Below are 25587 nucleotides of genomic sequence, written 5' to 3'. Positions count from 1 at the left end.
AAAAGCCAAAACAATATATTTTTTTTAGAAGAAAGTAAAAAAAAATTAGAGTCATTGGATTTTAGAAAGATAAGATAGTCTTTTACTCAAGAATTACATAACATAATTTGACAAATAGATGATGTGTGTAGGTGATATGACATGACACCTAGGATTGAGGTCACAAATCTTAGTTTCAAATTTGCTCACCACTTTTATTTTGTGTGGTATCACTACCTTATTAAAATTTGCCACGTTATATAGAATTAATTAAATACTTGTTACTCCTCAAACTTTTCCCTGAAAAACAGTTTAGTCCCTCGCCTTTTAAATTAAACTGGATAGTCTTTATTCTCTCTAATTCTCACACAACAGGTCTAAAATGACTATTATACCCCTCACTTCCTCTTTATTATTATTATTATTATTGTTTTTCTGGTTCTCTCTCTCTCCCTCTCTCTCTCTCTCTCTCTCAGTTCGTATCCGACCTCAAGTTCATCCACTTGATCCACTCCTCATGGAAGCTCCCCCGCAGCAATTCCATCTCCACCTCAGTCGTCGTCCCCATCAAGCTCATCCACCTCTCCTTCTCCTCATCCTCCACCACTCCCACCAATAAGCCCCGCGCAACTGCAGCTTCCCAACCCAAAACGGTGTCGTGACGCCGCAGCTCGACCTAGATCTTCTGTCCCTCAAGAGCTCCAAGTCCTACACCTCCCTCAAGGACCTCCTCCCCTCTTACTCCTTCACCGCCGTCCAGTCCCCGACACCCAACTCCGCCACCAACTCCGGCTACGAGATCTCCATCCGCAACCTCCTCGTCAAGCAGGCTGGGCCTACCTCCAGCCCATGTCCTTCACTTGCGACTCACACTTGCTCCGCCGCCTCTGGCTCAAGTGTAACCCCTGCCTCTCCTTCATCACCCACCGCCTCTTCCCCTTTCTCTCCCAAACCCACCATCGCTTACTTCCTTGCTTCCAGTTCTCTTAACATCTACTTCACTTTTCAAACCCAGTTCGTTACTTTCGGGTTCGCACACAGTCAACAACACATTGCCCAGTCTCTCGAACTCATGTTAGGGCTCCACCATGTCGTCGGTCTGTAGGAGCGCCGCCGCCATCAATTTGGGAATTTCATTTAGAGAGAGAGAGAGAGAGGGAGAGAGAGAGAGAGAGAGTGAGAGGCAAGACAACTAAATAAAGAAAGAGAGAAACTTAAAAAATAATAATAATAATAATAATAATAATAATAAATAAATAAAAAGGAACTGAGGGGTATAATAGTCATTTTGGACATATTGTGTAAGAATTAGAGAGAATAAGGACTATCCAGTATAATTTAAAAGGCGAGGGACTAAACTGTTTTTTAGGGAAAAGTTTGAGGAGTAACAAGTATTTAATCCCTAAAAATATTTTTTTTTAATAAAACATCATGATTAATTATAATTATGTTTTATAACACATACAGTTTTATATTGAGTGATGGTATCACCACCAAAGTATTGGTGGTGAGCGAATTTGAATCCATAAATCTTAGGCCTCATTGAGGCCACAAATCATTTTCCATTTTTGACAATCAAGCAATGCCAACAAAGACTCTAATAACTTTTTCCTTTGATTCATACAAATTTTAAGTAGAGAAACCTTTGGGTTTAGCAGAGGGCGGCGCGCAGTGGAAGTCTATTTCGATTGCTGTCTGATTAAGCAACGGCGAGGTTCCTCGTCGTGGGTCGTGGAAACACAAGTGACCGATGAGTCTGGAGAGGGAGCGAGTTCCGATTGAGAAGTTGTTTCAATCGGTGGTATCTTCGAACTCTGCTTGGTCTCGACGTCGACTGTGTCGGGAGGTGAGTTGGGAGCGTCCGCGCCGCATTGGGTTGTCGTTTCCTGGGTTTGGGTCTTGGCTTCCAGGATTGCGAGTTAGGTTTCAGCGGAAATTGAGGTGGATGCGCAAGGCTTAGCAGATCGGCGTCGGGGTCATGTCGGCTTGTGGTGTTCTGATTACCTGCTTTGGCCAATGTTAGCTTATCAATGCTGGCAGAGCAGCAGCTGATGGGGTGGAAGAGAAGGCCGCCGGATACCATGGCGGCGAGGACGAGGGGATGGCAGAAGGGAAAGGCTTCTGCTCACTTTGCTCAGGGTTGGGCTTGGGCTTTTGGGCCTGGGCTCAATTTTGGGTTGATGGGCTCTATGTTTTGGACCAGTAGGGAGGGTGTCTTACCACCCTCATTGATCACTTAGTGATGGGAGTAGCCCTAGCCTAAGAGGTGGACATTCTTGGGTATTTGGGCTGGCATATGGTCCATGACCAATCATTTTCGGATCAAGACTGTTATGAGAGTTGGTAATTATCTGGAATAAGATTGGCATTTTTTCAAGCGGCTTATGGATGAGGAATTGCTCTTATTTGTTTGCTAGGAAGTGGCTCTCTGTTGGTACCCCAATTGCTCGTCTGGCTAATAGGGAGATTAGTTAATGATTTTGCCCTTGAAGACACAGAGTTGTTCTTTGTTTATGAGTTTGCTTACAAAGCGGGCTCAAAATTGACATGTAATGAGTTTACATTGCTTAGATAGAAGCGTGGTAGTTACCCCGCCATTTTTCTGTCTTTAAGTGTATGTTAAACTCTGGCTTTTTGGCTGGACATCTAATATAATGAAACTTTGTTTCAAAAAAAAAAAAAACAAAACAAAAAAAAAAAAGACTCTAATAATGATATGATCTAATTTTTTTCTCCCAGTGAAATGACAAAGACCGGACGGAATTCTTAATTTCTAAGTTCTCTTATTTCATAATGTTGTAGGAATTGACAAGGATTGGAGCATTCATTTCTCAGGTGTTAATAAGTAATTAAAGAATATTGTCGTAATCTATCATAAACTTGCATGAATAAAAAAAGATCTCAATAAGAATGTAACTGCTAGTTTCCATTGACCATAGTAATGTTAAATGGGTTTTTGAATACTAAAAAATTAGCTATTGGTCAGGTTGTATTTCAAATATCAAATTAAACAAAAACCCTAGAAATGTATTTTTCTTCTTGGTGTAGTATGTTATATTAATTTGAATAGCAAATATATGGGGGAGGATTCAGTGCACCGTCGTGCACTTGCATCGACATAAATGAATGGTTATAAATATCAAGAGTTGAGATTATCTTATAAGTATTGAGTCATTTGCACCGTCGATGCATAAAATAATTTCCACAAATATATAATCACTACTATGATATGATATGTTAATTGTCTATTAGTGCCCTCTACCTTCTCATCCTCGACTCTTCCTTTACAAAACAAAGATGCCAATACTACTTCTCAAATCTCAATATTGTATTAATTATATATATATATATATATATATATATATATATATATATATATATATAGTTAAGAGAAATTCTTGCATAGGGGTTGCCGCACCACGTGGCAGTGCGGCCCTCCAATAAAAAATCAGAAATTTTTTTCTTATTTCCAAAACTGCCTCTGCTTTTTAAATGTCAATACCCAAAAACCCCCCTTACTGAACAATGATTGGTCTGCCACACCACGTGGCGGTGCGGGTGCCCCACGCAAGTCTTTCTCATTAGTTAATCTTGTCCTTATCATGACCACCCTGTTATTACCATCACACCTAAGAAACCAAACTTAAATTTCCACAGAATCATGGGGCCGGCTATAATTAGGGTCAATCAGCTTTTTACTGAATGATTTACATACATACACACACACACACACATGAGAGTCTCCTGCTTATGAATTATGATAGCTATGGCGTCGAAGTCGCATGACCGTGTACGTACTCTTTGAATGGAGGTCATTGCGAAGGTCTTTCCATTACGACGCGGTGAGGCTAGCTCGTTAATTTGGGTGTGAGCCCTGCTTTGGTTGAGGTGGTCATGATCGAGGATATTAAATGTCTTTTGTTTTTTTGTTTTTGTTTTTTTTTTTGATAAAAAAATGTCTTTTGTTTTGGTTAATGGGTGGAAGAGATTAATTTCAAGTCTCGTGAGTGTAATATGTTAACATGGCTCACAGAGTTATTATAGGTTTAGACGTTTAGTGTTCGACAAAGAAGTCTTTAACTATAGAGAATGGTTGATCTTAACCGTTGAATTCTATTGAAACTGATTCCTCTCTACGTTCTAATCGGTGGAATTTTAGTGCTATGTCTTCTAGGGCATGTTGCTTGTCTAAAGAAGTAAGGGATTAAGGCATATATATAATGAATACATACACACACACACATTCCATATTAATTTTCAAATAAGTGTCAAATAATTAACTTCTTTGTAGTTCTTTTTTCCACGAAAGTTCTCGAAAAGGCATTTGACAAACATATTTCCCTTTGCATGAGGAAATGTGGCATCGTCATTGTGTTCTCTTATTTTGGACAAAAAAAACATAGAGTAGATATAAATGTTATAAATTTCATAGCACGTTATTATGACTAATGATCAGTTTTCTTTTTACAAATGGAAAGTCATGTATTCAATTCACGAAAGACTAATCGGCTGTGAATCGAACTTACATTATCCTTATAGAAAGAGACTTATGTCCACTAAAACAAATAGTATAGAATTCTATTCTAACTTGGTTTCTAATTTGTACCGTGATTATCGAGCATAGATAATGAAAACAAAATGAAAAGTACAACGAATTAATACGTCTCATAGGTCTATGCATGCATGCATTCCTTCAGCGTGCGAGCTAGCTTTCATGTCATCAATGTCACGTGGGGCGTGGAGCTTGTGGGATTATTTTGGCGGGGGGGGGGGGTGTTGGGGGAGGGGAACCCTTCAGGTCGAATTATAGTTCCGCCATGTGCATTTATATTTTATACGCATGTCGTCTCAAAGAGGCCTGAATTTTTTTTTTTTTTTTTCCAAATAGATCGAGACAACTTTACGCGGTCCTATAGCTAAATTCCAATTAATTGACCAATTATTCATGCACGGAGATATAGACAGAACTTAATTGAATCGTATGAAAAGGTTGGGAAATTCTGAAAGAATATGGTCAACTAATTAGTCATCAGTACGTCAAACATAAAAGTTGGAGTTAATTTCACGCGCAAAACAAGCTAATCGACCTAACGGAATCTCAGCAAATCCATTTTTTCCTGGAGATTACGCTGAAATGTCTTCGCAGAATGGACAGCAGTGAATCAATTAATTGAAAACAATCTTGGCTGAAAAGTCTTCTCATATATATATTTGGAACCCGCTCCTTTAAAGTTACTTTTTGCAAAGTTTTGTAAAGTTTGTAAAATCTCAATCACAAGTGTAATCTAATGGTTTAAAATGAGTCATTTCATTTTTCTTAGCATTTTTTTTCCCTAAACATTGAAACAAATTTATTCAAAAAACAAAAAATTGGGATAACTTTGCCGTTAACGATATTGTGTTATTGGCTGAAGAGAAACTCTTTGTTGCTCAATTCATCTCCAAATTAACTTGTGAACTTGGATTTTCTTCTTTAGAAACAATGAATAAAAATGGTTTTATTGTCAATTGTTGGGATCCTAGGGGCGTTAGGTAACCCTATTTCTCTCTTTGATGATCTAATCCAAGTTTGATGCTATAATGGGAAAAATGGGACATTGCCTATAATGTATAATAGTGTGAGGTTAAAGTTTATAGTCACTTTTCGGTCTCATTTCCATATCTCGACCGTTCAATTTTTAAGTACTAATGTATAGATCATCTCTATAAAATTTCAGTCAAATTGATGATCTTTAAGGTATCTAACTCGCTTAAACCAATGGACGAACTGAATATGTCAAACGTGAACCGTACTAGCTTTAAGGCAGTTATCAATGCCTTAACGACCATCAATTTGGCTGAAATTTTGCAGAGATGATCTATACATTAGTACCTAAAAACTGAACGGTCGAGATGTAGATATGCGACCGAAAAGTGACCATAAACTCCAACCTCGCACTTTAATTTCAGAACGAGGCCTCGCTATATATATATATATATATATATATATATATATATATTCTCTTTCATTTCATTTTCATTTATTTATGTCGATCTGTACAGTTAATACTTAAACAGTTTCAGTATGAATTAGTCAATCTTTGTCTCGTGTTTACTATTCACCTGATAATCGACTAGTTACAGACTCTTGATCATTGGTTTCTTTTCCTTCCTGGCTAGCTAACAATATCATATTTGGTTCTTCTTACGTGGTCAAGAATTTACAAGCTCTAAGTTCTGTATGTATGAACTTTCGATGGGATTACCAGATCAACTTCAACCAAGAAATATCATCCTAGCTGCTAAGTTCACACTACGATGTCATACCATCATCATGTACGTACGCCACACCTGTCATATCATGTTCTTTTGATAACATATTCGCATCCATCACCATTCATGCATCAATACACGTTTTGGTGTCTTGATGAAAGAAATGAAGACAACATGGATGGAGATTTTTTTGTCAGACGTACGTTTTCTTCTCTTTTGTGTTTTTTTTCTTCTCTTCATTTTGAAGTCATGTATGGTGCTACTAATAAGTCCTACCTGCCTAAAGTATGCATTTGGAAACCATCCTCGCTATTGCTCATGCTCCCGCCCCTACCCCTCCCCTAGGACCCCTACTGATATTTTTCTGTTACTTTTCCTGAATTTTGCCCAAAAAAAAAAAAAACGAACCAGGGACATTGACTGATTGAAGAAACATGAATGGCTGTGCGTGGGACTGATTATTAAACCGAAGTTAAATGCACTGCTGAAGTTGCTGTTTCTTCCTCGTTGGTTATTCATAATCATGTGGGCTTGCCTGGATTGGGCATTCTGAGTCTTTATTTCCTTTGCTTCGGTTGGGCAAATGTTGGGCCTAGTTGTCCTCGTTTGCGTCCTGTTTGTTTTGGAATGGCTGTTTGAGATTTTTCTTTCTCTTGTAATATTTCTTCTTTAATTTAAGTTTTTGTTCTCTTGCCAAAAAAAAATATATAACTTTGATGAAAAGTTGCAACAAATAGTGACGGATTTATGATTTTGTTCTTATGAAGCGGTAATGCTCACATGGATTAAGTTAATCCTCCCAAGAATATCGATGTTCTATCCAAGAGGGCAGAAGTTGAAAATCTTGAGTGAAACTCAAGCCTGAAACCAAAGAGCAAATGAACAAATTAAACTTACTTGGGCTCGAAGACCCAAATAAACAACATCCCCTAATGTTGTTGACTCGAAAACCCAACTACTCTGAAAGAAACAGTGTTAGTGGAACCTCCTCACTCATTTCCAAAGGATAGACTTACCAACAGTCCATAAGCCCGGCATATCCTGCAGACAATTGCACTAGAGTCCTAGACACATAGATGCCAACATGCAAGTATGCAACTGCACTGAGTAAAACAATTAGAAAATCGAGGCGTCCACGTTGTTGGCAAAGGTTGGCGACGCTCGACATATTCAAGCCATAATGTCGATTTCCAAAATGTACGTTGCTGCTAGCCTGCTAGGCTGAAAACAATATTCCAAGGGATCGTCACTTCTCCCACTCTCCTTATATATAATTCTAACTTTTCTAATAATGGGCAGCAAGTTATTCCGGCGGCGTCGGAGCATTGGAAGCATCTTTGGAAACTTAAAGTTCCCCCGAAGATGAGTCATTTTCTGTGGAGATGCTCGACGGGGTTTATGCCTTGCATGTGGTTGCTATATCAGACGTACATCTCAAATCATCCTATTTGCCCTAGGTGCGAGCTAGCTGATGAAATGCCTTTACACGTAACATGTTTGTGTTCTACAAGTGTTTACGGTGTTGGAGAAGGCGAGTTTTTATACGAAGTTGGTTCCGGGTATGTTGGATTCCTTTTCTGAATTCTTTGATTTTGTGGTTAACGTACTATCTATGGATGAGATGAAGTTGTTGGTGATAATAATGTGGAATAACTGGAAAGAACGAAATAAGGTCGTGCAAGCATGGCGAGCAACCTAGATCCCCTGACATTATCTTTGACCAATGCATGTCTATATGGGAAGTGTTAGTATAGTTTTGATGTATGTTGGCATTCCTAATACAAAAGCTAGAATCATAGGTCTGCTAGAGTTATCAAGTGTAAACTGGAAATGATATATGGTCATATAATGCTCCAGCTGACTCTTCGATGCACTCCAGGTAAGAGCATATGCATTTGCATTTCATAAAGGTCAATCTACATGCATACTGGGATTGCAATCTGTTCTGCAATCCCTGTCAGGTCAGCTTGTTGGATGTTATTTCTTATTTTTCACGTTTTGTGCGCATACATTAGTTGAGTCGTAAAAGGATATTTCTCTACATGATTTGATTTTTTCAGTCTTATCGTCTTTATTAAGAATAGAATCATGTTTACTTGTTGAACATCTTTTTATGATTTGTTCCTTCCATATTAGGAGTCAATTAGGTTTTGGAGTCTTTATTGTCCAAGGTTTTAGGGGGAGTCTGAAATATATATACAACGTGTATAGCCATTCATTTGGTGACCTTGAAGCGAATAAGAATTTGTGCATCTATTGAGTCAAAGTATTTCATTTGTTTGTGAGAAACTGTGTGCTTCAGATTCGAGTCTATGAACTACTTGTTCCATGCTTAAGTAGACCATTGAGTCAAACACATTCATCATTCATTACATTCTCCACATCAAAGTGCTCTCGAGGTCAGTTGGAGTCGTTGATGTGCGTGCAAGGTTGAAGGTCGAGGTCAGCACTTATCAACCAGTGAAGACAGTTCAAAGGTGGTGAAGATCTACGAGGACATGATCAGACAATCTACTAGTGTGTCTATTAAGAAAGCCGAGGTCAGAGCTTTGGGTTGTTTGTAAAGAACTTGTATTCTCTCATCTAGTGATTTGTTTTCATTAGGGTCTTTAACCTTTAAAGGCCCCACAGTTGTTTCCTCATTTTGAGATTTTTATTGTGCAAACAATTCTGGTCTCTTGATTGCTGTGGGTTTATGATTATCGTTGTTTGCCTTGTTATCTCACTGCTGTTTCTTTAGGGATCCATACATGTGATTCAATCCTTAATTTGGTATGTTCTTTTTGAATTAAAAGAAAGTGTGATTTATGTGAGAATAGCCTATTCACCCCCCCCCCCCCCTCCCTCTAGGCATATTTGTTTCATCCTAGTATTTTCATTTGGTATCAGAGCAGGATACTAAGGTATCTTAGTAAGGTTCGTGGGAAGGATGGAACGTGAGCGCAATCGAGCCTCAGGTTCGATTAACTGTCCTCCTTAGTTTGATGGGGAAGATTATTCTCAATGGAAAATCATGATGAGAGCTTTCCTTTACTCTCAAGATGAACATATGTGGAACGTTGTTGAGAATGGGTGGGTTCACCCAACTAAACTTGAAAATCCTAAAGCTAGTGAATCCTCTGATTCTAAAATGATCCCTAAACCAAGAGCTGAATGGAGTGAAACTGAGATTCGGGATTGTAATCATGATTTCAAGGCAAGGAATAGTTTGTTCACCGCCTTGTAAAAAAAGAAGAGAGTTAGAATCAGTCATTGTGAGACAGCCAAGAAAGCTTGGGATCTTCTCCAAGTTACTTATGAGGGTAATAAAAGGGTTAGAGCTCAAAAACTTCAGAGGTTGGTCTTAGAGTTTGAAAACATGTCAATGGGGACTGACGAGTCAATAGATGATTTCCATGCTAGACTTATCAATGTGACGAGTCAGTGTACATACTACACATACTCAATTATTTATACTAGAAATCTCGGGTGGACTTGGGTCCTCCCCACCATGTATGTAGATCCGCCCCTGATTGACTATATACCTCGGAGGGCCAATGGCGCGGCCGTGGCACTTGCTGTAGCTACGAGTGTAGCCCAGTTAGAAGGGCGTCATAGTTAGTTAGGGGTTGGGTCCTCTTGGCTCATGGATGTCATCGTGGATAGTAGACCCGTAACTGGTTCTAGTAGTAGGGAAGAGTATGGGGATATTATGTCCACCACCGGTCAGTCCCATGTTTTGTAATCGTTTTTCTAGTTGAATAAAATTTCTAACTTTCCTAAGCTTAATTACTAATTAAAACTTCACCTTTTAAATTTTTCGAAGCAGCAAGTGCATCATTCAGAAATTGTAAGAAAAACGTTATAAATAGTTCATGTGGTTTGAGATTTTACTCAATATCACTCTTGTAGTTTCAAAATATCCAATGTCACACTTGTGGTTTGCAAATTTGATCAATATTAGTCCAATTTTTTTTTTTTGGCCATATACATGTTATATGTAGGGTTATATTGGTCTTTTGATCTTAAATATTATTGATTTTTTTTTTCTATTGCAATGAAGAATTTTATTAATAATCAAGAGATTAAAAACTAGATGATGAATTTTGCAGAAAAAAATTGAATAATTATTTTGGAAAGTTTAATTGAAATTCAATTAATCCCAAAATGCAATTGATGTGGTGGGTTGCTGGGTTTACATGGTGTTCATGATAAGATGGGTTATCGAAGGATGCCACATATGATTGATCATATTTAGATTTGAGATTTGAGTTCAAGGTGGAAGAGAAAAAGGTAACCAATTCTTCAAACAACTTTCAACCAAATTGTAAAATCATCTCTCAAGAATAGATTTCAGCTTCTGAAATGTTTATTTGGAGATGAAAATAGTTTCTGTCAATATGGATCTCCTTTTTGAATGAAGATGGAAAAGAAAAGTTGGAGTTTTTGCTGGGTTTTGATTATAAGGAAAAAGGAAATGGCAAAATATTTTCTTTTTTATTAACCATGGTTAGACTAAGATGCATTTGTCATTTTTCTATGAGGTGGGCAGCAGATTTATATTATAGTGGGCAAAGACCCCAAATCATAGGGATCAATTAATTATTAATTATAACGTTTGTCCGAATTTATATTTTCTAACCTTATAATTAATTTTTTCTCAAAAAAAAAAAAAACCTTATAATTAATTTCAAAAAAAAAAGAGAGAGGGTAAAATGCTACCGTCCCCAACTCTTTATGTTTTTTGCTAGGTATACGCATGATGAATTAGAGATATAGATAAAGAAGGATTCTCATTATGTATTTGAATTCTGTTGGAATCGAAGAGGAACCCAACCAAGCCTCTCCTCCAACCCTATATAATCGTTCTTTGCCCGCCTTCAATAACTCCGTCCCTGCTTATTGCGACTTGCCAATCAATCCCAAAACCCTAATCGATCGATAATATCATCTTTTCGTGTCTGGATATGTTGAGGCAAGCCAGTGAAACTTTCATCAGCGGCAATGGCCATACCAAGGGGGACTTCAAGCGCCGACATTCTCTAGGGCCGAGGCGAGCCGAAGTAGTGCGTATCAGGGAGAAGTATCCTGATAGAATACCTGTGATTGTGGAGAAAGCTATATTCACTGACATTCCTAACATTGCCAAGAACAAATTCCTTATCCCTCCCGATATTTCTCTTGGACAATTTGCTTATGTTATTCGAAAGACGATCCACCTCAAAGCGGACAAGGCTATATTTGTCTTCGTCAACAACACTTTACCTCGCACTTCTGCCTTGATGTCTGAAATTTATGCAGAAAACGCGGATGAAGATGGATTCCTTTACGTGGTATACAGTGGAGAGGGTGCCTTCGGGTCACTTTAAGAAGAGTATATAGGATCCAGGTAATCTTAAGAGTGTGGTTTTGGTTAGGACTTTTTTTTTTGGTCAATTGGTTAGGACTTTACAAATGTAGATAATCAAGCACCTTGGAGGCAATATCTGCTTATCATATGTTTTCTGATTGAATATTATAGTTTATATTTTTGCTGGAAATACTTTTTTGTATGACATGCATCTCAAGGGATTTCAATGACTAATTGGTTTATATTTATGCATTTGAATGAGCCACCCCAACTCCTTTATGTGTTTATATATGTGTGAGTTAGTGGGTAAAAACTCAAATTCAACCCAACAACAATTCTTTACTAAAAGATTAATAAATGAATTAAGGTTGAGTTTAAATTTTTTGACACATTTATTAAAGGGTCTTTGACCCAAAGCCCCAAAATGAGGGAAAATTATCTCACTTACCCCAGTCAGAGATTTTTATTCTCACTAATCCAATTTAAAGTAAAATAACTATTCTGCCCTCAACCTAATTAATGAATTACATATTGCCACTCAACCCTATCACCCCACTCTTGCCGTTTCTCTCTCTCTCTCTCTCTTTCTCTCAAATTCCCTCTTCTTCTTCAACCTCTAAATCCCTCATCAAACCCTAATTTGCTAATCGTCACCGAGCTTTTCAAAGCTACTCCGGCGTTGTCTCAGTTGCTGACTCGTGGAGAGAGAGCATGGCTCCTCTGTTTTCCTCTGCTCCATTGTCATCTTCTCCCTCGATTGGAATGAGGCTGCTGTTAACGGGCAGATCAAGTGAGTAGTGGTCATAGATCGGAGCTCCGATGACGTCGCGGGAAGCGGTGATGATGACGATGCGGAAGGATTTTGGATCGGGTTGACGCGGAGATCTACACGGCGCTCTACATCGCCTCGCAGCGATGCTGTCGTGGATGCGTTTGAGTTGCCGCCAGAGACGATCACTGCCGGGTACGAGGTGGCACCGAGTTTGGCCCCAGCAAGTGAGCATTTCCTCTTCTGCTTATTCTTACTCTCTGTTTCATTTCCTCTTCTAATTGTTTCTTTTTCCTCTTTGATTTTTGAATCGCAGAAATGGCGAAGTCAAAGAATCACACCGCTCAGAACCAGTCCCTACGCGGTGAACGAAGCAGACATGCCCAGGTTGAGACTGAGAGGAGACTTAACAGCCATGGCTGATTTTGTTCCTGCAGTTAAATCCACCTGCCAAACAGTTAAATCCATTCTTTACTTTTGATTGATATGTTGACATTGGTGATATAAGTCTATGGTACATGGAGGTCTGTTTTGCACGAATGGTACATTGATGATGATAATGCAAATTTAACAAAAATGGCTGAGTTGTTGGTCTATTGCCTCCCAATAGACGTCTATTGGGGGGCAATAGACATTTTGAATTAATGTAATCTCCTCTTTTTTTTCTTTAATTGAAGTTATATTTGTGTAATTTTAGAAAAATTAGTTCTCATTTCGATAATCTAAACGTCTATTGGGGGGCAATAGACGTCTATTGGGAGGCAATAGACGTTTTAAAATTGATATAATTTCTTCATTTTTTTCTTTAATCAAAGTTTTATCTGTCTAATTTTAAGAATATTAGTTCATATTCCGGCTACCGAAAGTTCTATTGAGGGGGCAATAGACGTCTATTGGGGGGCAATACATGGCTGATAGTCGTCTATTGGGGGCAATAGACCTCTATTGCCCCTCTATTATGGGGCAAAAAAACTTTCCGGTGAGATTTTCAGCAAATTCCGGTGGGCAGTAGCAGTTGACTGGAATCCGGCGAAAGTTGACCGGATTCCGGCGGCCGGTGACCGGGCTCCGGCGAAGTCTCCCATGGTTTCTCTCTATTCCATTTTCTCTCTCTCTCTCTCTAAGTAACAAAGGGGTGAGGGTAAAATGGTATTAAAAAAAATTAAAAAACAAAAAAAAATCTTAATGGGGTATTAGGGAAGACCTCCTTAGAGTGTTTTGGGTAAGAGGGAATTAAAAAAACTTAATGGGGTAAGTGAGAAAAAAATATCTAAAAATGGTGTAAATGGACAAAATCCCTTTATTAAAGGGTTGGATTTGAGTTTGTTTATTATCACATGTTTAACTAATAGGTTAGAGGAATGGAAAGTCCCGCGCAAATTATAAATTGCGAATGACAATCAAAATTGACAATCACGTGGTCATCTTATGATGGTGAACCAATACGAAAATGCACCAATAAATCTATACTCAAATAATGTTCGTGTTATAGGGAAATTTGTCAGCTTTACAGTGAGCGCTTCACCTTGAAGTTGCATATTTGGTAGATATTAGCAATATGTTTTTGTCTGGTTTCCAAGGGGATACCGAGAATAACCGGAAAAGTGCATAATCTCCAAGCTCCATCACTGGTCAATCACAAATAGAGGTCAAAGGGTGGATCGAGGTTGCCGGTCTACGACTCTCCGATGTCTAAGTAAGATATATCATACATGTAGGAATGTTGATAAGGTAGGAGAACAGAGTGTAGTGGCTTACCTTGAATGATAGGAGAGGCATGTATTTATAATGTTAGGTTTGGGCTTATCACCCTTCCCTTTCCCATGTGGGCCTAGATGTAGCCTATCAAGGTTGAGAATGTAAGGCTAGTGTATATATCGGTCTCTGGTGCCTACCTTGTAGAGTTAGGACCCAAGCCTACCTCTTCCTGTGGCTAGTTAGCTGTGTTCTTCCAATGTTTATGCTCGATCGATATGCATATGATATAAATAGTTATGCATTCTCAGGTAGGTTCTAACACCCCTCCTCTTAGGTTATTATTTTTTTATTATTTCTTTTACAGTCTTTTTACTCTTTTTAATGTGGCAGCTTCTTTGAATTTGGTAATTTGGCCCTACTAATCATGCATATAAGGTTGTAGGCTTGGTGATTTTGGCAGCTCTAGTATTGGGGTCTGATCTTGTTCCTATATACATTAAAACTGAAAAATGCTATAAAGTATGGTAGTTGTGGAGGTGTTGATGGTGATCCTCTTTCATCTTTCTCTCTTCTTCAATGGATTGGGGATATGGTTGCTTGGGATTAGTAGGGCAAGGTTTGGAAGGTGCCCGTATGTCAACTCGACGCAGTCGGAAGTAACGGGGTTTACAAGCGATAAACCTTAAAAGACATAGTTCTGGAGTCCACCAAAGAAATAGAGAAAATTCTCTGGATTTTATTAAATTTGATGATAAACTGATTCTAATACAAAGCATGATGATGCTTATATATAGGCATTCAAAACCTAAAATCATAATCTAACAAGAAATCCTAAAGAATCCAAATTTAAAAGGAAACTAAGAACCTAAAATAATAGAATCCTAATTAAAACAAATGTAAGACTAGCCTAAAAATATTAAATCCCGAATCGGATAATTAAAACGATATATTTTGGCCTAAATCTGTTACGGCTCACTAAAGTGAGTCTTGAAGATCTCGTTGTTCCCATTTCAGTAAGGTATCATGCGTTTCAAACAGACATTCTGGCCAAAAGTTGATCTCAATCTGATTCACAATTAAGACTTGACTTTTTGCACGAGTAACCCGAAAAGTCCAAAACAAAATCTTCTTGAATATTCTAGCGGCTAGTAACCTCATTACGCGTTAGTTACCTATTTTCCAATCACTCTTCTTGATTCTACGTCGTTTCTTTACTTTTATGGTTTTCCAACTAAACTGGGCTCATTCTCGTCCTACATGTTTCTCCTCCACTATGAAAGAACTCGCCCTCGAGTTCCTCTTGAATAAAAGACAAGAATAGATAGACAAGAAACCCGATAAAAAATTAGATACTTGACCCTGAGGGTTATTGGTCTGATCTTCTGCATACTCTGATGGCACAATCATGAACCCAACGCTAAAGATGAGTTTTTCATATAAGTTTTGACTCTCATATGCAACCTTAATAGATTCTTCTCGGTTCTCAAGGTTACATTCTTGAATGACATTTGGTTCTGAATGATTTATTTCAGGCTCCAAGACTTCGTCATTATTAATAACCATGTCTGCCTGAGCAATTTCATCTTTAACCTCTTCTTGGTCATCATGGATGATTTCTTGCGGAACTTCTTCCATTAGAAATTCTTCTGGCTTTTCTTCAAATAAACTATTAATCTCAACAGGCAAAGAAAACTTGGACTCTAACTTCTTCTCGAAAACCTTAGGAGGATAATTCTTGATTGAAAAATCTCTAGGCAGAAATTTTCTTGTAAGAAGATCTTTCATCTTGCGCCATGTCCGAACACACTCTTTTCCTTGCCTCTGACGAGACCTCTGCAACTGATCCCACCAATAAGCAGCATCTTTCTTCAGCTTCCGAGAAACCATCTTAGCCTACTTGTGTTCTGGAACCTCCATGATCTCAAAGAATCTATCCACTTAAACCTGCCAATCCAGAAAATCCTCCACGCTCATGTGACCAGAAAAGTAAGGAATATCGATCAGTCTTGGTTATGAGATCCCCGGAATCATAATTAATATCACCTCCACCACCACGTGGAGCTCTAGCACGTTGTCCTTCCCCGCCTCTGTTACAGTTGTTGTTGTTGTTGTTCGTTCCTTCCAACAACCCACAAAGTTCTGCCATTTGAGCGTTCGCGACAGCAGTCATCTGAGCGGTAAGGGCATCCAAATCCACTCTTGTAATTGGAGCATGTTCATCAACCATTGCTACAGAAGTAAATAAAAGAGACAGGAAAGACATGCTCTGATACCACCTGCCGCAGTTGGAAGTAACGGGGTTTACAAGTGATAAACCCTAAAAGACATAGCTCTGAAGTCCACTAGAGAAATAGAGAAAAATCGCTAGATTTTATTAAATTTGATATGATAAGCTGATTCTAATACAAAGCATGATGGTTCTTATATAGGCATCCAAAACCTAAAATCATAATCTAACAAGAAATCCTAAAGAATCCAAATTTAAAAGGAAACTAAGAACCTAAAAATAATAGAATCCTAATTAAAACAAATGTAAGACTAGCCTAAAAATATTAAATCCTGAATCGGATAATTAAAACGATATATTTTGGCATCTTCTCACTAAAGTGAGTCTTGAAAATCTCATCGTTCCCATTCCAGAAATGTATCATGCATTTCAAACAGACATTCTGGCCAAAAGTTGATCTCAATATGATTCACAATTAAGACCTGAATTTTTGCACAAGTAACCCGAAAAGTCCAAAACTAAATCTTCTTGAATGTTCTAGCGGCTAGTAACCTCATTACGCGTGAGTCACCTATTTTTCAATCACTCTTCTTGATTCTATGCCGCTTCTTTACTTTTATGGTTTTCCGGCTAAACTGGGCACATTCTCGTCCTACATCACAACTTCATCTAAAAAGCTACATCGACATGGTGCTTTGATGACGGTTTTGGTGGTGGTAGTCCCTAAGTTTTCAACTCATGTGTTGTCATAGTTTGATATAACAATTCCATTCTCAAAAAAAAAGTTTGATACAACAATTGCTTTCCGTGTGAAATGGGGAATCAATGGCAAGGGAGAACTTTTGAACGAGTTAACATGGGCAGCTTTTCGTTTTCGCCGACTTTTGAGTCTCTCATCTCAGTAACGATGAACAACATGACAGTTGGTGATGTCGAAAAACCAAGGTGTGGTGGCTTTAGCAAGCCAACTCATAGTTGGCTCACTTAAGCCTTTTTGGAGTTAATCTTTCTGTAGCTAAACACCATATTTAAGTTTATACACGGTGACTATGCTAGCACCGATGAGTTCCCGCTTGGTGGTTGTAGTCTTGATGTCTGAATAACAAGCGTGGTTGTTTTATGAAGAAACTCTGTTGTCACCCTAGCAGAAAATGGGTTGGTTGCCGGTGTGTTGGGTTGGGTAAAAAAAATTGCACAAAGTGAAAAATATCACCCAACGTAATTTCACTCGTATTCATTAACAGAATAAAGTTTTAATTATTTCGGGTTCGACCCATTCAAGACAGAATGTGTCTCTTAATTACAAATCCTTGTTACAAGGGAACACTCTTTGATTCCATTTATAAAGAAACCAATGTGTGGTTGTTTGTTTTTGCGGCTATACCCGAATTTCAGAATGGGTTGCTTACGTACCCGGGAGGGGATCAAGCCACTTGTAGTTCAAGAGTTCCAATGAGTGAATGACCCATTGGAGGGCTTGGATTTTTTTTTTAAATAGGAATAGTGTTTAGGTTGCGGTTGCGTCTAGATTATTTGTAATACCCCGAAAAATCCAAATTAAATTCCATGGATTTTTAGAAATGATTTCACGATAGTAGGAGCGAGTACGAAGCTTGGAGAAGTTGTGGAATTAGTTCGAACGATTTTATTTTCGAAAACGAACGTTTTTAGGGGGTCAACAAAGTTGACTTTTTATACGTTCAAAATTTGGGAAAACTTCCTTCATGAAAGTTGTAGAGCTCGTCGATACGAGTTCGTGGACATGTGGAACGCAATATTCGGAGTTCGTATGAATAAGTTATGAATATTTGAAAATTTGGAAATTTCTATAAATATAAAAAAATGTTGACTTTTTTCATTAAGGACGAAAACATGTTGAAATTGCGGAACAGTCCCCGCGTTTTCTCTCCGTCTCTCCTCAGAACCCTCGGGTTCCGACCGACCCGACCTGGCCAAACGGCGGCCCTCCGACCTCCTCCGGGCCCGGACCCGGACTCCCCCGTGATCGCCGCTCCACGCCCAACCGTCCCCTCCCATCGCTTTGCCGAGCCGCTGCCCCCAGACCTGGATCGAAGATGCTCAGCCAAGCGGATTCGGACCCGACTGGATTTCCTACTTCCGGCGACCACCCGACAGATTTCTTCGACTTTTTGGGTTGTCCTCCTTCCCCTGATCATCCCCATGTAAGCCTTGCATGACGATTTTGAGTGTAGACCGCTAGATCAAGGTTTGACTTTTTGGACGCCTCTGATTCAATCTAGGATCCGATCGTGCGGCCGAGATTAATCCAACTTCAACGCTTGATCTAGGACGATCTAGGCCGAACCAGGCTTAGCTCCAGGTATGAAAGTTGATCACCCTTTCATTTTGAAGAAGTTTGTAGTTGACGACTTTTGCATCAGAGGTGGTTGACCTTCGTTGACCGCCGCGTTGACCACCGTCTGTCCTCCGCTTGTGGCGGCGGGTCGGACCTTATTTTGAGTTTATATTATCTGGACGATGATCTACGCATCCATACGAGCGTTTTGATATATTACAAGGTTATTTTAGAAAATGTGGATAAATAATGGATTTACGTTTTGACGTTACTATTTAACGTTTTTACGTTTTATCTTCGGTTTACGATCTGCGAAGATCTGACCATCGGTTTTACTTCAAATTATAACATGTTGATCGTATGACTGTCCCGATGACTTTGTGTGGTCATGGGCGAAGATCCGACCGTTGGATCTTCGTATAAATGCAAAACAGTGATTAGGGAGGCGATTCGTGAGAATCCGTCCGTCGGATTTTCGTATAAATTTGTGAAGATGTTAGTAAGGACGATTCAGGAAGATCCGACCGTTGGATCTTCGTGATGATTTTTGGAGGGTGATCCTAAAGGCGATCCGTGAGGATCCGACCGTTGGATCATCATTTAATTTCGATCCGACCGTTGGATTGTCGTTTGAGTATGTTTTTGAGTTGTTGGCTAAGTTAAGGTCATGTTTGACTAAGTGATTGACGGTCTTCCTTGGGTGAGCGGTTTCAGTGTGTATTGTGTTGAATTGAAGACGCAGCGGGAATATCGAGGTGAGTAAATCGCACATGGTTCATTCACGAACCGAAATTCGGTGATTTTATTTAATTGAGAAATTGTGGAAATTGTTTTATGAAAATAAATATTTGTTTTAAATTATATGGACTTGATCGACTACGGTGTTTTAACTATAAAAAAATGAATTTCTAGATTTTATTGCATGTGAACTATAGTTGGTATTAGTGGTCACTCTTGTGTGGGTGACTACATATATATATATTTACGTGGAATATATATTGGATGGTGTGAGTTACTGAGTTATATTTTGAGCATTACCCTTTGGAATATGTGATTTATCTTAGATGTTGTGTTGTCTATGATAATGGGTAATTGAGTAAAGTGCGATAGTTGAGTCGTTGAGATGAATTAAATGAGGAGTCGAGTGAATTGAGAAAAGCAGTCATTCGTAAGGTGAACCTTGGCCCAGGTGACACTTTACGATACAGTTAGAGCTCTAGTCTGTCTGCCATCATACTGCTTGGGGGATAAACGAGTTATCATATGCCCTTGGGTATGACATCACATACTGAATGGGATGATTAATATAATTAATCATAAGCCTGTAAGTATGATATACTGAATGGGGTGATTAATATAATTAATCATAAGCCTGTAAGTATAATATACTGCATGGGATGATTTATATAAATAAATCATAAGCCTGTGAGTATATATTGAGTAAGAAGTTGTTTATTTTTGAGTAGTCATGATGAGATGTGAGTTGATTGATGCTTGAAGTGACGTTGTACACTTCAATTCTTATGCAAAACAAAATTAAAATGTGCTTGAGTTGATTGTGTTACTTTAAATCGTGCAATCCTTTCGTTTACTCATACGAGCTTTGCAAAAAGCTTACCGGGTTTGTATTGTTGCAATCCCGGTACACTATTCAAACGGTGTAGCGGGTAATCCTGCAGGTCAGGAGAATCAGGGCGGTGATCGAGCGGATTAGAGTATTTGTTATAGTTTTACAGCATTTGTAATAGTGAGGTGAGTTAAGCTCATTGAGCCTTAGAATTTGATTTGGTGAGAGTGTGTTGTAATAATTAACTTGAGGATTTGATTTATTGTAATATTGAGAGGTGTGAAGTGTGGTTGTTTTTGAGAAAAAAATTCAGGTTGTATTTATGTGAGTTGTATTAATTCATGTTTCGGATTTGGATTTGTTATTCAAAATCCGGGGCGTGACATTATTTGATTCCAGATTGCCTACATATCCTTGGGGGATCAAACCACATGTAGTTCCAGCATTTGGGATTTAAATGGGTAGATGACCCATTTATTTTGGATTTGTGTTTGAGATATTTGTGAGGGTTTAGAGCCCTTGAATTAATTTTTAGGTAATTTGGGAATGATTTGATTTTTCTGGTGTTTGGGTAAATTTGACTAGTGGAGTACTGGAGTCAGAGATTCGATTTAGATTTGTCGTTGCATCTAGTGGGTCGCTAGATTACCTACATATCTAGTGAAGGGATCAAACTATTGTAGTTCAAAATTTGTGTATTTGAGATTTCTTGGTTTTGTACCAAAAGAAATTTTATTTTGGGTTTCGAAGCATTTTTTACGAAACCAATGTCCGGATATTTTTGATTTGGACACCCGTTGTGTTGAGCCTTGCCGAACTCTTCAAATGGGCCCAAATTTTAGATGGGCTTTGCTTGTGTGTCATTTTCCTTGGTCTACCATCCATCAAGACCCTTTTACTCTTTTAGAGGCTCAAAGTGATTCAGAGGCCCAGCTACTATTTCCTCTGTTCCACTTCTATATTTTTTCTTTGCACTTCTTTCGTTTCTTTCTTCTACTATTGGCACCCCTAAAGTACCGCCACCGGAGCTTTGAAGACATTTTGGCACCCTAAGGCACGCCGCGTCGGAGCTCGACTACAATAGGCACGCCATGTCGGAGCTCGATATCACTGGAGGCCTGCATCATTTGAGAACAACAAAGGAAAAGGTGTAGATCGGTGAAAGTATCACCCTCTTCTTTCTTGCTTTCTTCCTCTCTTCGACTACTATCCTCTGCTTCTTCACGGTCCTCCTCACGTTGTTATGTTCCTCTCCTTCCTCCCTCTCTTCTTGATGTAGAGTCTCTTTTATAGGAGTAATAGATAAGACTTTGAATTTGAAGTAGCCTTAAACTCCTCCACCTTTACACAACATGCACGGCAACATATTGTATGCTTCCTTTCTTTTAGAGATAGATAGGAACCAATAGTAATCCACTTAAAGAGGTGGTATTTGTTCGGACTCTACACTCTCATCTCTACGTGTACACTTCAACTTGTTTTCAACTTCTTTCAATAGCTAGCTTTGTTGTAGAATTTGAACAAAACTTGGAGTAATCGAGCAGTAGATGAAATGTAGAATGCTAGCTCAACAAGCACCGTGCCTCTCTTTTTTATTATCATTATTTTTAATCAAAAGCACTCATGTTTTCTTTATGTTTTTCTTTTATGGGCTTTTGATTTTTTTTCGGTTTCAACACGGTGGTGTCAAAGTTTTCTAAAGACTTGATTAGGCTGGCGGTGTCAAACTCTTGTCACCCTAGGAAAAAACATGGAAATTGTAATCAGTTCATTAAAAGAAATCCTCTGTTCATCAAAGTTCGTCCAAATCCTAGAGTTTCAGGGCTTTGCTATATTGTAGCCCACAAGACAGTGTAGCGGCCCAAAGCTTTAACTCTACATATTCTTACAGAGATGGCATAGACGTCAAACAAGAAAGTGAGCAAGGGCAAATCCGTCACCCAGAAAAGCACAGGGCAACTATATAGCCAACCCATCTTCCACCCGCCTCCAATGTCCATTCAGTCACTAGGGTTTGGCTTCTTCCATTCAAAACCTCTCTCGATTTCTTCTGCAACTACTTCTTTTTCGTTAACGTTTACATTATTCTACGCGTGGCCCTTAAGATCGCCTTCCCTTACAACCATGGAAGCGTTTCGAGTCATAGCTGCGCAACAGCAAAACACTATATCTAGGAGGGTCTCTTTAGGGTTTCCTTCTGAACCTTCCTCTTCTCCCACCTGGGTTTTCTTATTGAGGCGTTTCTCCTTTTCCTTTGGGTATTGGGGCTCATTTTCTCATTATTTGGAACCCTATGGCAAATGGCTTCCATGCTATTTGATTATGGGTGTTTCAGATAATGGGGAGTCCCTTGGCCATTGGAACCTTGTGAGTGTCTCATACTTGGTTGGGCAACATCTGTAGTGTTTTTTTACACCCCATTTGGGAGTTTTTTTTTTCATGTTTTGATTTCTGTAAAGATTTTTTATATTTGAAATGGGCTTGGCAAGAGTGATGATTCAATTAGATGTGTGAAAAGGGATATCCTTTTTTGTGAACTTAATTGTTTGAGGCATAACATTTGTCTGACTTGCCTGCCATTATAGCCTTTTGAAAGTTTTCATTTAATTTACTTATTGTAGTTGTTTACTTTGAATTCAAATGGTAATGAACTCTATCTGGACTATATGAATTGGTTCATTGGTTGTGTTTTAATGGACTTGGCAAGAGTGATGATTCAATTAGATGTGTGAAAAGGGATAACCTTTTTGTGAACTTACTTTTTTGAGGCATAATTTTGTCTGACTTGCCTACCATCACAGTCTATTTAGGTTTCAGTTATCTTAGTTGTCTGCAATGTAGGTGATTTTGTTATCTTGGAAATGTGCTTAGGAAATGATCTCTCTAGATAAATGTAGATTGGTTGTGTTTGGCAAGAGTGATGATTCAATTAGATGTGTGAAAAGGGAACTCCTTTTTGTGAACTTCAAAATTTTTGAGGCATAAATTTGTCTGACTTGCCCACCATCATAGTCTATTTTATTTAGTTCTCTTAGCTGTTTGTTCTATCTAGGTTGCTTTTAAGTTAATGTTTGAAATGAGTTTGGCAAGAGTGATGATTCAATTAGATGTGTGAAAAGGGAAATCCTTTTTTTGAACTCAATTGTTTGAGGCATAACATGTCTGACTTGCCTGGCATCATTAATCAATCAACTAAATTGTGTTTTCAGTTTTTGTGATGGTTGCAGTAGTGTTCTTCAGTTCAGTATCATAGGTTAGCTTCAACCACCTGAATAAAAAAAGAGTTCATGTATGTTTATGAATGTGGAGTTTCATAATAAACCATGATTTAAGCTGTGTTATTTGTTTTGATATTGTTGTCTTGCGAGACTCCCCCCAACCTGTACTGGAAGTTGTTCATCATAGTGAATGATACGAGTAAGCAGGTTATATCAAGTGTTTAGCTCAATGATCCGACTTTGAATTATCCAAAGCGAAGAGATTCTTAAAGTTCAGATATTTTGCATATGCTGACAGTAAATTGCATACAAACTTCAGAGCAGCGAATTGGTATAAGATTGCAGACAAGCTAAGAACTGCCTGAGGTGGCCATTTTATTGCTCTTTTGTTGATGGGAGTTTACTGAACTACTACTGATTTACCATGTGCTAATCCTCTTTTATTGTAGCTTTGATATTTGTAAGCTTTGCCAATAAAATCTGTTTTCTTTATTTCCTCAACTGAGTTTATTTCAATCACACCATGTTCCAATATATAATGAAATAAGTATTGACTATCAAATTTCAAGTTGATTTTCCACAAAACAACACTCTATCAGCACCAGTTAAAGAGGTAGATGAACCACAGCTTCAACGGTAATAAATCTCAAGCTCAGATCTATAACTTGATGAACTATAGTTCTGCACAATATCAACTACAGAAATTAACATAATAATGGCCTAGATTATATTAAACTTGCCATCACCAAAACATAGTACATAGCCGATTACCCATTGTTCAGAAATTAAAAACAGACAATTGGGTATCCAAAAACCCCCAATTTTTGATTAGAAAGCAGACCAAAAAAAAACCTCCCCATTTAGTACGGTTATACCCAAAAAAAAAAGGAAAACCTTAGATTCTTCTTCGTCTGCAAAAAGCCAGACTAATCGAGAAAGCCAGTCTTGCGCCAAATTGCATTCCTGACCTGACGCAAATCCCTACCTTTGAGAGTCCTCCCCACGCCTTCCAGCACCGAAAACGTGGTCCTCGCCGACACCTCCGACCCCCTCGCCACCAGCTCATGCGGCGGCAGCATCTCCTCATCTCCGCCGTCGTCATCCACCACGTCAGCAAGGTCGCCGAGGTTCCTGCGCCGCTCCATCATCATCGCCTTGGACAGCACCGGCACCTTCATCGGCGCCGAGTGCTGCTGGAACCTTCTGGAAGGCACCGACTGGGTCTGACCGCCACCGCCGGCGTCGGAGGAGGCTTGACTCTGCAGAGACGGCCTTGGAATCGAAGGGATTGGCTTGGAGGGGTTGTTGGAGAGTGAGGGCTTGCGGTAGAGGACTTGGGCCGGGCGATCGGGCTCGGGTAGGACCGCCAGAATTCCGGATTTTTGGGGGCGGGTGAAGGTCAGGCGGGGGTTGTTGGTGGTCTCCTCTGGCTCGGCGAAGTCGTCGGTGGTCGTCCAGAAGACCTCGGCCTCGTTGAGCTCCTCGCCGGCGGCGGAGGAGGGCAGCGAGAAGGAGAAGAGGCCGAGGAAGCGGTCCGACGACGGCGATCGGCGGTCGCAGAAGCTGGTGGAGTCCATTGAAAAAAAGAGAGAGAGAGAGAGAGAGAGGAGTTTTGATGTGGCGGACAGACGCGGTGAGTGTGATGTTGGGGAAGGACTTAGAAAAAGAAGAGAAGTAGAAGAGAAGGGGGGAGTGGGGGCACCTGAAAATTGTTGAGGGGAGAGGGGCCCACGTGGGGGGACGTTGTTTTCGGGAAGGGAGTGCTTTTTGGGCCTTTTTTGGGGACCCGCAGAGGTGTGGCATGAGCAAAGCAAAGTCAAGTCGGAGTCCAAATCCTATCTTACCTGTGAGTCCTCCTCCTCCTCCCTCTGCCCTCTGTTTAGGATGGACTTTTGGCCTAATGAGGTTTTAAGGAGAGTTATTTCCATGATTGGGGAAAACGAGTCGGAATGAAATGGAATTAGGATGGTTGTATGGCTAGAAGGCTATAATTATCACATATTCATTTGGGATGTATGGGTTTCCAATAATTCAAGTTAACTAATGGCTATCGACATAATGGATTGTTTTCGACGAGTGAGTCAAAAGAAGTCACGCAGATAATTAAGAAAAATATTTTATCATTATCTGTTTTGGACTCAAATTACCGAAAATGAGGACACATATTATGCTTTTATGGATCATAGTCTGACCCAACATTTGCTCCGACTTATCAAACGAGTATAGCATCG

The 25587-nt window shown here is 39.2% G+C and overlaps 2 protein-coding genes and 4 non-coding genes across 6 annotated transcripts; 5 read left to right on the top strand and 1 right to left on the bottom strand.

The window, feature by feature from the left end:
* The first annotated feature begins 11177 nt into the window (after positions 1-11177).
* LOC133722943 (autophagy-related protein 8C-like) lies at positions 11178-11579 on the top strand. Its single transcript, XM_062149787.1, has one exon. It carries the CDS (start codon positions 11178-11180, stop codon positions 11577-11579), a length of 402 nt encoding a protein of 133 aa, XP_062005771.1.
* Positions 11580-22617: 11038 nt separating this feature from the next.
* On the top strand, positions 22618-22716 carry LOC133723991 (small nucleolar RNA Z266). The gene has a single exon (XR_009853411.1). It is a non-coding gene; the product is annotated as a small nucleolar RNA Z266 (small nucleolar RNA).
* Positions 22717-22835: 119 nt separating this feature from the next.
* Positions 22836-22932, top strand: LOC133723995 (small nucleolar RNA Z266). Its single transcript, XR_009853414.1, has one exon. It is a non-coding gene; the product is annotated as a small nucleolar RNA Z266 (small nucleolar RNA).
* A 112-nt stretch (positions 22933-23044) lies between these two features.
* LOC133723996 (small nucleolar RNA Z266) lies at positions 23045-23143 on the top strand. The gene has a single exon (XR_009853415.1). It is a non-coding gene; the product is annotated as a small nucleolar RNA Z266 (small nucleolar RNA).
* A 75-nt stretch (positions 23144-23218) lies between these two features.
* LOC133723992 (small nucleolar RNA Z266) lies at positions 23219-23314 on the top strand. Its single transcript, XR_009853412.1, has one exon. It is a non-coding gene; the product is annotated as a small nucleolar RNA Z266 (small nucleolar RNA).
* A 654-nt stretch (positions 23315-23968) lies between these two features.
* LOC133721439 (protein S40-7-like) lies at positions 23969-25020 on the bottom strand. Its single transcript, XM_062148055.1, has one exon. It carries the CDS (start codon positions 24931-24933, stop codon positions 24283-24285), a length of 651 nt encoding a protein of 216 aa, XP_062004039.1. The 5' UTR covers positions 24934-25020; the 3' UTR covers positions 23969-24282.
* Between the last annotated feature and the right edge of the window lie 567 nt (positions 25021-25587).

Source organism: Rosa rugosa, chromosome 7 (genome assembly GCF_958449725.1).
Source record: "Rosa rugosa chromosome 7, drRosRugo1.1, whole genome shotgun sequence".
Lineage (NCBI taxonomy): Eukaryota > Viridiplantae > Streptophyta > Magnoliopsida > Rosales > Rosaceae > Rosa > Rosa rugosa.
This window is presented reverse-complemented; position numbering and strand designations above follow the sequence as displayed.

Bases quoted from the DNA above. Each gene is read 5' to 3' on its own strand.
- LOC133722943 (XM_062149787.1), top strand. From the start codon at position 11,178: ATGTTGAGGCAAGCCAGTGAAACTTTCATCAGCGGCAATGGCCATACC.
- LOC133721439 (XM_062148055.1), bottom strand. From the start codon at position 24,933: ATGGACTCCACCAGCTTCTGCGACCGCCGATCGCCGTCGTCGGACCGC.